Source organism: Anopheles marshallii, chromosome 3 (genome assembly GCF_943734725.1).
Source record: "Anopheles marshallii chromosome 3, idAnoMarsDA_429_01, whole genome shotgun sequence".
Taxonomy (NCBI): domain Eukaryota; kingdom Metazoa; phylum Arthropoda; class Insecta; order Diptera; family Culicidae; genus Anopheles; species Anopheles marshallii.
Genome location: NC_071327.1, coordinates 20,731,426 through 20,742,335, shown reverse-complemented (window position 1 = coordinate 20,742,335; position 10,910 = coordinate 20,731,426). Strand labels below are relative to the sequence as shown.

At 44.1% G+C, this 10,910-nt stretch overlaps 1 protein-coding gene across 1 annotated transcript; it reads right to left on the bottom strand.

The window, feature by feature from the left end:
- Positions 1-1,191: 1,191 nt before the first annotated feature.
- LOC128712102 (uncharacterized) lies at positions 1,192-8,527 on the bottom strand. The gene is made up of 4 exons (XM_053806998.1): positions 8,498-8,527; positions 7,920-8,408; positions 1,552-1,798; positions 1,192-1,478 (listed from the first exon to the last, which is right to left on the bottom strand). The coding sequence occupies exons 1-4, from the start codon at positions 8,525-8,527 to the stop codon at positions 1,192-1,194; spliced, it is 1,053 nt and encodes a 350-aa protein (XP_053662973.1).
- Between the last annotated feature and the right edge of the window lie 2,383 nt (positions 8,528-10,910).

Genomic DNA, 10,910 nt, shown 5'->3' with positions numbered 1-10,910 from the left:
GACGAATGCCGTCTTCCGCTCTGTACATGTTGGAAAGCATGATCGTTAATAGACATTACAACAGCTTCAGGATGTTTCGCATCGATTCATATCGGGTGACGAGTAAATCATGCGCAAAACCACAACTTGCAGGAATGCATTGTAATTGATGCTTTGGCAAAGGGGCAGCAAAGGATGCAAGCCAACGTTTTGATGCTGGGTTTTTGAGTAGAGTTTATATATTTGAAAATGTGAAATAAGAAACTTCATCTATGTGCTAACAACTAACAGTTTTGTGGAGTTTTGCTTCGTTTCCGTTCTTCCGTTGTCGGCCGGTTGCACCGACCAGCGTTCACATCGTACGATGATGTCTCATGTGTCTTATTTTCGTTTATCACAGACATACATTTATATTCAAACTGACCATTCTTTCCAATGCAGATACCGGTGCGGATGGTGGTGGTATTTAAATATGGTTGCACGGTGGTACCGCATAATTTTTCCCCAGCAGTTTCCCCGTTCCTGGTTGGTACTACACCCCTTAAAGCTAAATCTCTTAAGCATCTACAAAATGTGGCACTGCAGTCTAGTTCTCAGCACTAGCGCAAGATCGGTTTTGGTGCTGTTACTGCTGTATCAGACCAATCGGAAATCGTTGCTGCTGAAAAACGGGGGTATATGTTTTTTTTCCTGTGTGTTACATGAAGAGATGTGAATCTTAAGTCTAGTATAGATAAAACCATTGATCGTAATTGAGTTGAATAACCTGAATTCGCTTTGAGGGGAGAATTTGCTGGAGTTGCAGAATATTTGTTTTCCTTTCCTCCACAAATCGTACTCTCTATCTTGCTCGTACGTTGTCCTCGTTGAATGTCATACAATCGTTACATTACTTAGTGGCATTTTAACACCTTTTCTATAGTTGCTCAGAATAAAGTCCATACCACCCCGGCGATTGCACAACCGCCTCTGTTGAGGACGTTAATCGCACGACGAGATATGTTGAGGACGCAAATAAAAAAAAGATACACTAGCAGATGTATATGAGTTTGAAAATAAACTCCTACTCCCGGACACATTACTATTCGTGTCATGGAAAAAAAACGTGAGAAGCAAGATTTTTTATGCGATCTCCTTCGCGCTTATCTCAAAAGATCGGTTCGGTTCGGTTTCGATACCCGGTTGGATCCTGGATCTGGTCAACGCCCCCATCTAAGGACTTCGGTGCTTCATCGGTGCCGATACGAACGCCTGCAGGCTGAAGTAACGCTGCGTGTCACCGGTCGTAACGCTGGTAACGTGGTTGAACTGGCACGGTTGCGAAATTTGTGACTTCGGCGGCAGCACGATCGGTTTCGCACGCTTCTGGGTCTTCCGTTTTCTGCCCGGTGCCGACAGGGCAATGTTTTCCGGATTGCTCGTCAGTTCCTCCACCCGGACCCACATTTCCCGGGCCGCCTGGTTCGAATCGAAGCTGAAACCGATCACTTTCCGATGATCTGCGAAGTAGGGAAATACACCAATTAGACATCAATCAAGCCTGGAGGTTGAATGAGCGCAATTGGACGTTACCTGCTGATAGACACATCGTATGGAAGGCGGCCGCTGCCACCTTGTAGTCGGACAGGTTGTCGATGGTATCCTTCCAGAGGGCGAAGCACGTACCGCGCTCGGCCAGCACGAACGACACCCTCGGCGTACAGCGTGACCGTGTGCTGCCCTTGTCGTGCAGCAGCACCGGTATACCAGTAAACACTAGACGCCAGTCCTCCTTGCCGACGCGCTCGTACAGGTTGGCCAACGACGAGCTGACGTACACCTTCGCAAAGGTGAAGAAAAACACATGAAATGAAAAAAAGGGAAATGTAAGGTTAAGCCCACTGGATAAGTACGCAAGGGTAAAATGTTTGCAAATTACTATTCATCCATGGCCTGGCCTAAGTAGAGGGAGATGAATCTTATTTAGTCGTCAGGATAGTATGGAATGTATCTACATAGTAGGGTATGTCCTTGATGTTCGTTTTGTCGTGCCTGAACTATAATGTTTTTTAGCCCATTTACTCAAATTCGAAACCTGGAAAGAGTTTCGCAATGTCCCGATGTTATCTCTCGACCATCCTTAGCTGCGCAATCTGCTCTTCTACTACTTTTAATACCGCAATGCCCAGGTATCCAGCAAAATTTGGAAGTTTGAGGATCTAGGAGATTTGAGTAGTTAAAACCAGATTTTCTAGGATTTGAGTGCAGGGTGGCTAGGATCACTTCTAAGGTGGCCAAGACACTAGCATTATCGGTCAAAATAACGCTAGGTTTGGTGGAAGTTAACCGAGTATGCCCGGGATAAGGCTATTTGCAAAATAGCAAGGAGGAAATGCCTTGCAAAATTTGTAAAAACTCAACACTATGTTGATAATATTTGCCGTATTATCAACATAGTGTTGTGATAATACGGCAAATGCCGTCATTATGAAAAAAATCAACATAGTGTTGAGTTTTTACAAATTTTACCCAATCGTGGGGTTGGTGATATAAGCGCCAGTAGAATGCCTCCAAGCATTATTATAGAGAGAAGCTAAAGATTCTTCAAGATTTTGTCTATTTATCGATACAATTTCAATTTATAAAATCCTGTATAATGATTTTTCAACCGGCTTCGGTAGGGTTGTTGACTTAGCATCAGAATATAAGTCATCAGACTTCATCTGCTGCATCATACACCTAGGATTGCTAGGGAAATGCTGGAGATACAATCCACGCCCATATAAAGGTAGCAACGCCCAACGAATCGCCTGCGACAAACCACAGTGTTGTACATTATATTCCTTTTCGTGATAGTTACAACTGTTGCCTACTGTGAAAGCAAAGTAATCTAAATACATTAGGTACTGCGCAACTTCATTGGATGGGAAGCGGTCCGTTCTGTTCCGTCCTTTAGAATCTTTCAATCTAAACATCAACTCCGACAGTGGCCTCACGTACAGCTGCTGGTCCTTGATGTGCCCAGCATTCTTTATCTTTATCTTTATTATTATCCAACGATGGACTGTAAAGTCCATTCGGTAGTCATCTTCATCCTTGTATAACAGTGGATTATTGTCTTTCGCTGCTAAAAAGCTAAGCAAGATGTTTGAGACTTCACCCTTGCTCCTTATTCCGCATGCGTTTGTGTGGGATCGGTAGGTTATGTGTGTTTTCGTCATACTGAATCGACTGAATGTGCTGCGCCGAGTGGGATATCTCCAGGATTTATGTACAGATGCATCCTGTCTGGGTCATTTCACCATTACCTAGGTGCCTTTTGGAGCACCTCCAAAATATGTCATTGTAATAAATGTAAAATCTAAATATAAATAACGTCATTGACATAAAATCCTTTATTTTCAAGGGCTTTGATGGCCTCAGCATTCCTCACCCGTTCGGTGAAAAGTTGCGTTATCCGCTTGGCCATAGGTGTCCACGCAATAGTTCGTCGACCGAGAAGATTTTTGTTTCGACATTATCGTTTGATCCACTGTGAGCAGCATTTGCTCGCCGAACGTACGGCTCTCGTTGTACAACGTCAATTTTCTCCCATTCTTTCCGTTAGAGGCGAAACTTCATCCAGAGTACTGTAAATGTGTGCCCTTTTTCATGTTCACGCATTTTTTACTCGCGCATACTGTTGCGTCCAACAACGATGCCCTTTTCGTCTTCGAAAATAAAAAAAACAATTAATCGTTTTTTTAATTAACACAAATGTATTATCGCAAATAAAAAATTCACTGTTGCTTCCGTTCGTAAAAGTCCCTCTTCGCACTTTCATAACTTTCATCTGCTCACGATGGCGGTCATTACTCCTTCCTTCCACATTTATCCATTTCACTCTAGGATAAACATAGGGGCAGATCATACTAAAAGCTCGAAAGTTTAAGCTTTTGCCCATATCAGTCAAATAATACAGGCACTGGGCAGTATATTCGTTAAAGGGCATAACATTTTGACATAAAGAATGACACAAAGGATCATTTTTGCGGAATTACAATTTGAAAAAATCAATTAAAGTGTAGAAATTTCACTTTAAATTCAATTCATTTGTTGCAATGCTTAAGTCTGATTATTAAAATAATCCTTTTTCAGTTGTTTTCGTTAAAATTTCATTAGAAAATTAATTTCCTCAGAAACCAAATTTGATCCTTTTTTTTCTAGGCTTAACTGGGCTTGTCATTTGTATGGCGAGATGTAAGCGGTTGAGCCTGGAAACATCAAAATGCATACAAAATACTGGCTTAGAGTTTGGTTCCGGTCATAGTTAGGGGTTAAGCTATCTTTATATCCGCCAAAGGAAAACAAATGAAATACATGCAATCGAAATCAAATTAAATTGTATAGTTCCTCATTTTTCCTAATAGAAGCACCATTCAACCGAAGGCATATGGCAAAAAGACGTGAAGTCGTATCGAGGATTTTATTTGCAATTTAGATCGACGAAGAGTTACCTTCTCGTGCAGCATATGTTAATAGTGGGCCAGGAACCCGGGTCTTTCCATAGGAACCGGTGGACCTAGGACTAGAGTCTTCTATCAGTACAGTTCCTCCAAGTTGGTACGTGTCTTTGGATGTTTTTTTTTTTGTTGCCATTCAGGTGTTCCTTTTTATCCTGCAAAACTTCAACCCTGAATGATGGGAACTGTTCAGGCATGATGGAGTGGTATCCGGTGTGTTCATTTTACACCCAACCCGGAGCAAGCCGTATAGTACCGCATAAGGCAAAAGTCAGAACAGAAGCACCGGGCGAAAAGTTTATGCTAAATGTGTTTGATAAAGTTTAGGCCATTTTGACCTTTTTTTTATGGTACTTTATTTGTAGCTCCCGTGGTTCCTGCCGACACCGAGCACACGGCCCGTGAACGATTGCTGCCGCAGATTTGCCATCGTTTTTCCGGATGCTTTTACGGTGTAAAACATGCGCCTCACCCGCGGGAGTTACGCGCGGGCCTCATATGTACACATTTTTGCACCATTTTCAATGCTAATAAGGCACAGGTTGTTGGTTGGGAGAGTGGAAGATAAAAAAAAAACAAGACCACCGAAAGGTAATGGCATCTTGTAAGAAGTTTTGTTCTGTTTGTTCACCATTTTGAAGACTTTATAATGAAGCGAAGAAAAGCAAGTGAGCAAATGAATTGCGTGCTGATTGTGGGTTGATGTTGGTGGTTTCCTTTTTTTCCAAAAACAAAAAAAAACACACCCACCGCATAACCGAACGGAATGACTCCAATGGGAATCGTTATGGTGGTTGTTTGGTGCAAAAAAAAAAAACGAACATCCCAACAGCACGAACAGAAATGAGCGGAATTGTTATGATGCTTTATATTAGTTAGGTTGCATCTTTTTCTCGCATCCCACAGTTCCATCGTAATAGCGCGGTTTTTTTTTAATGACAGTGTTGACTAAAAACAGTGAGCCATTCATTAACTCGTCAGTTTCTCTTAATAGTGATCAATTAAACGGAGCACATTGTACAGATGTGAACTTAATTTCTCTTAGTGTGCGTTTTTGTTGGATCGCCCAGTTTATGCACTAATAAACGATCCAATTTATTTACTGTGAAGATCACTCATTTGTTGGAGATTTTAGAGTTTGAAAGTTTAATCTGATTTGATCTTTAGTAAATATGTTTAAGCAGCATTATCTCAGCATGTTTGTAAGCAGAAGTGCTCCTCCTTATTGAGCCCCTTCTTCAGCAACACACGAATAACTCACGATGATTCAGCCAAACATTCAATCGCTTGATTGGTTCCCTATGGAGTTGCGTAAAATCAGTGTCCCTTTCCACGATACTTCGCCCGAGCTGTTGTCTTTGTGTTTGCAAGTTTCTTCATCAATTCCCCAAAATCACAATCAGCGATCATCTGCAGACGCATCGTGTGCTGCCCTGCTGTGGACGTTCTTTGTTAGCCGCGCAAGGCGTATGCTTTGTTTGTCGCTATGCAGCAAATGCCTGGAGGATATTCTCCAGGCACCTCCAAACTGTATCGATCATTATTGGCGCGAAATGGCAGCTTGAAGGAGAAGGACTTCGCAACAACAACAACAACAAAAACTCTGAGCACTCCGAGCAACGCCATCTGCCAGTAAAGACGTTTCGTAGCCACAAATCATCATTAACAGATGATAACTTTTCGATTTAAGATGCAAAATCACCTTTTTCTTTGTTGCCCTCCGGGGGGTGTTTTTTTTTTTTCTTTGGGCAGGGGAACACTTCGATGTGTCTGCGCAGACTGTTTGTCGATCTCGACGAGGCATCGTTGTTTGCGCTCCGTCTGCTCCGAATGTGTTTTTCTTAATGTGCTTTCGCGGCAGAACCCTCATTTGGCGAAAGAAAGCGCACCGGGTCGGTTTTGTGCGCTGTCTTTCCAGCAAAGGATGCTGAACGGGAGAGCGTAAGTGTCATAATAAAGTGAGAGAAAAAAAAACCGAGTATAAACATATTTCGCATTTAAGTAAATCCACCCCTCGGGAGGGAAGCGAACTATGCACAGCCAAAGGGCAGCAACACACAACAATAACAAACCGTTGCGAAATGGGGGGAAGAAAAAACAACAACCCAATCACTGTGACGTCCCGTCGATGACATACCGACAGCAGCAGCAGCAGTGGGAATATCAAAATAGTCGAGCTTTTTGCTGACTTTTACAGCTTCTCCATCTTGTTGAGCTTAGCGTATCGTCGGGCCCGGCTAAAGGTTGAAGCCGGGGTCGTGTATCCGTAGCGTGCACGTGGTTCATCACTCTACTCTTCCGGTGGATGATGGGTACTTTTTTCCGAAAAATCACGTTGCCCATGAGTTTGCGTGCGTCACAGAAATTCGAGTATGTGTGTGTGTTAGTTTTACTTCTCACAACCCGGTTCAGGAAGATCCCGAAATCGTTCGCTGTCATTCAATCGTGATTATTCGCATGAAGCTTTTGCGTTTCGTTCGGCACGCCAAACACCCATCGGGAAGTGATGTGCGGTTCGTGACACTCATCTTTGGACGCTCGAAACATTACCCAAAAGGATACAATGCGAAACGAGCAGCCCCCCGATGCGTTTGCTTTTGTTGTAGGTGACAGCAAACTAGCGATTCTTCCACGAACCGCGCTGAGCCCATCCCGTCCGCTCCCACCGGGGCCAACACGTGACCCGGATTCACCGTTTCAGCAAACAACCGAACGGCTCTGACTCACGATGTGGCAATAATAATTGTCACTAATTTTGCCGCCGGCTAAGAAAATTGAGCACTTCCATATGGGGCCACACATAGTCTTGCGTGTTGGGCCGCGTCAGTGGGGTTGCAGGGCACGCTAATGACTCACTGTTGCTCACTGTGTGGCAGGCCGAAAGGAGGGTAATTGTTTGTTGACACCTTCTGCTTGACGAGTACGAGTATTACTCTTGAGGGTCTGTTGCTTCCGGCCACCATCGATAAGCATACTTTTGCAAAATGTTCTTCCTGATGGGGCTGATAGAAAATACGACGTGACACACACCTTTGTCTGGGATTTATGTGACAAGCAGACCATTTTTATAGAAAATAAATCTTTTCTCCAGTTAATGCTTGCTAAGGTCATATAAATTGTCAACTACAAACCCATCACACCCTCTTCCGTAAGGGTAAAGAACTCTCCTAACCTTAATTCTTTGTATACACACATAGCAAGCAACTCCAATGTCTCACCAATCTCCACCAACTCTCAAGCCGGTCGAGGAATTCACGAAGATATGTCCATTAAGCCAACAATCAATCGGTCGCCCGAATGCACATGACATTAATTCCTGCCCATCTGTGCAATCAGCACACTGTCAATGCGAACATGCACATGTTCCAATTATCACCTCGACTGCGGCCGATGCCGCCTGACATCACCATCATCACACTCCACAGCCACTCAATTGATTTATCGCCGCCCTGTACTCACCTCGGTGCCGAGTCCGCTGAAGAAGCTCTCGACCTGTGCCCGCTCGTAGTCTGTGATGATGCCGTTGTCCAGACTGATGAGGTCGTGCTTGCTGTACTCGAGATCGTCATCCTGCTCGTCCACGTCCTCCTGGGTGTAGCTGGAGTTGGGCAAGATCAGTCCACCCAGGTGTTGCGGCTGCTGCTGGGGCTGCTGATGTTGAAGATGTTCGTGAGTCGTAAGAAGCGTACGGTGGTGCGGCTGATGGCGATGATGGTTGTGATGATGATGATGGTGGTGATGCTGATGATGGACTAGGTGCTGATGGTTGTTCGGGTGGTGCAGCTGCATCGGATGTGACTGGGGATCACTACCGTCCAGGGACCACTCCTGCATTACCTCGCATATCTCCGAGGCCGAACCGTCCGAGGTGTCCGACTTGCTCGACGAGCTGGTCGGACCGCTGTGGTCACTCACTGACTCCAACCGGTGCCGCTGGAGGTGTGTCATCTGTGGCAAGGGAAGAAACGACAAAAAAGAGCGTTAGTTTGTGTCGGGGAGGGGCGATTTCAGCGATTCATTCATCGTTAGCTCATTACATGCGGTGGTTTTGGCAACAGTTTTCTCATGTTTATTCCTCCCGGCGCGGGCTGCGTTCGAATCAGCTCGGTCACATCAACAGTCGATTGACAACTTCAAGATATACGTGCACCTTTGGACAGGCTCACCAAGGAACTGCAACAGCTTTCAATGTATAACCTCGCACCCCGGGAAGTACTGTAACCGCATGGGAAGCGCTTCTTTTTTGAGGCGTATTTGTGATAGCGATAGACCATCGATAAGACTAAACATTGTAACTCAATTACGATGATACGAGTTTGAGCAAGTATGTGTGCAGTATTGCAATTGTAATGCTTGGCTAAGAGTACTTCCGTACTAGCACATTTCGGAAGCCGTTCGATAAACCGCAAGGTCATCTATTTTAACCTCAAATAATATCCCAGCATATCGTGAGGTGTATGTATGTATGAAACATTAAAGAGACTTTGAAACGTTGGAGTTTCTTTCATCTCTGATATCGTGATGTGGCTTTCAACGATAAGATGCTCAACTATTACTGGCCCTTGAGTTTGTATTATCTCCAACAAATATTCAAATAATTCTTGGAATAGTCTGAAATGTTGATATTGAAACTATATTACCAACACAAATTGAGGAAATCAATAGCATTAATTTCTACTTGATTGTACAGCTATAGACGCTAACTTTACCAATGTCTGGTGGGTAGCTGATAAGAAGGCAAAAAACCCCCCCAATGCCATCCAGAATACGCTCGTACCCGGTACATAAAGCGTCATCGGATTGTTTATGTTTGGAAGAAATGCTTTCGGAGGTGGGGAACATTTACCGGAGTTAAGTTCTATCACACTGATTAGATAAAGTTGCTTCCCCCACACCTTTGTTGAAACGAACCCTCGTCATCGGCTTGTCACCTGGGTGAAGAAACCGTTTTCATCGGCCGGATTGCGGGCATTTGCAATTCGACAGCGGTGAAGGTTTTGCCGTAGGGCTACATTACCGTTTTTTTTTTTTTCTCAAACCATAAAGGTGGAATTTTCCTTCTAGAAGTGTATTATTTGGTTGAAACTTGTTGGAGTTTATTGGAGATTTGGTCGATAGAATTTTTGACCCTTTAAATATTTCATGAAACGTAGAATAACGCATTCAAGGTTGTACTCAGAGGGACGTCACTCAGTTGTGCTTTAAAGAGAAGCGATGTTAAACAGCTGTAGAGAGTGTTCGACTGCGAGGATTTTCACTACACTTTACCAAACTACACGCCCCGTGTGCAACGAATCAGAAAGAAAAACATTCGTTTTGCATCATTTCGCTGAAATGGAGTGGATCAACATAAAAAGTCGATTCCATGCAGACAGAAACGACAACACTGTCCGGTATCCTTCCGTTAGTAGCAGCAGCACCAGGATGTCCACGATGCTGTGCGAAGCTTATGTTGTTCATCGTCCAACGATGAGCGGGAGGGGAAGAAATGAAATGATTAATCAACTGAAACTAGGACAAACCCATCGCCCCGTGGACAAATAGTGCGGTTTGATAGGGTTAGAGTTCTGGATGCAGGGAGGCAACAACAGCAACAAAACAGTAACAAAAGTGAGCAACTCATCTGCCGCCTCCGGTCGTCCCATTGCTGCATACCTTGCTGCCCCGGGGGGTTGTTTACGGAAAATGTGCAACCAACCGGCGGTAAAGTGATCCGTGCAGCGGCGGACCACCTTTAAAACCATCAACCGCACAATTTTTCCTTCAGGACGTTGAAGCTTCCGTTAGCCAACAGCGCAGAGAAATGAGTGGAGAATGAATCCGCGCCCTTGTGCGAGCGGTGGATTATTTCTTGCAAGAAACATCCTGTTCCTTTCTTGGCGCTTTTACATCATCATTTGAGTTCATGATGGTGAAACCTTGCATCTTGTGGATGGGGTGGGTTATTATTATTTTTTTTTTGTTAAGCAACGACGAGAGCAACCGGAACACACGGAAGCTGTTGTAAAGCTCGGTTGGCGTGCAGTAGATGCTTTTGAGCGCCGCTGCTGCTGCTGCTGTTTCTTCAACAGCCATGCCCTTATGCTTCCGGGTCCTTGGTGAAGCGGAATTGCTTTCACATGATGAACGATTTTCATCCATCAACTTGATACCAGGACGGTAGACGGCAGCCGTTTTCCGTACCCATTTTCCCATGGCCGGACGGTTTATAATCAAACGCACACATACCGCGTCCCGAATACGTTTTAATTTGAGCGACAATTTTTCGTCGTGCCTCGAGAGTTACGGTGCTTATAGGGATGCTTTTTTGGACAAATAAAACTGAAATGTTTGAGGTGTGTGCCACACCAGGAACGCTTTACACAAATATTCTAAATTTGCTGTCACTTTGTTTTCCAGAGTTGTTGTGTCTAAAAAAGTTTCTATAATATTAAAACAAACACAGAAAAT

Bases quoted from the DNA above. Each gene is read 5' to 3' on its own strand.
- LOC128712102 (XM_053806998.1), bottom strand. From the start codon at position 8,527: ATGAGAAAACTGTTGCCAAAACCACCGCAT. The intron at 8,409-8,497 runs GTAATGAGCTAA...CCCTTGCCACAG, and splicing joins TGTTGCCAAAACCACCGCAT to ATGACACACCTCCAGCGGCA. The intron at 1,479-1,551 runs GTAACGTCCAAT...CCTACTTCGCAG, and splicing joins TACGATGTGTCTATCAGCAG to ATCATCGGAAAGTGATCGGT.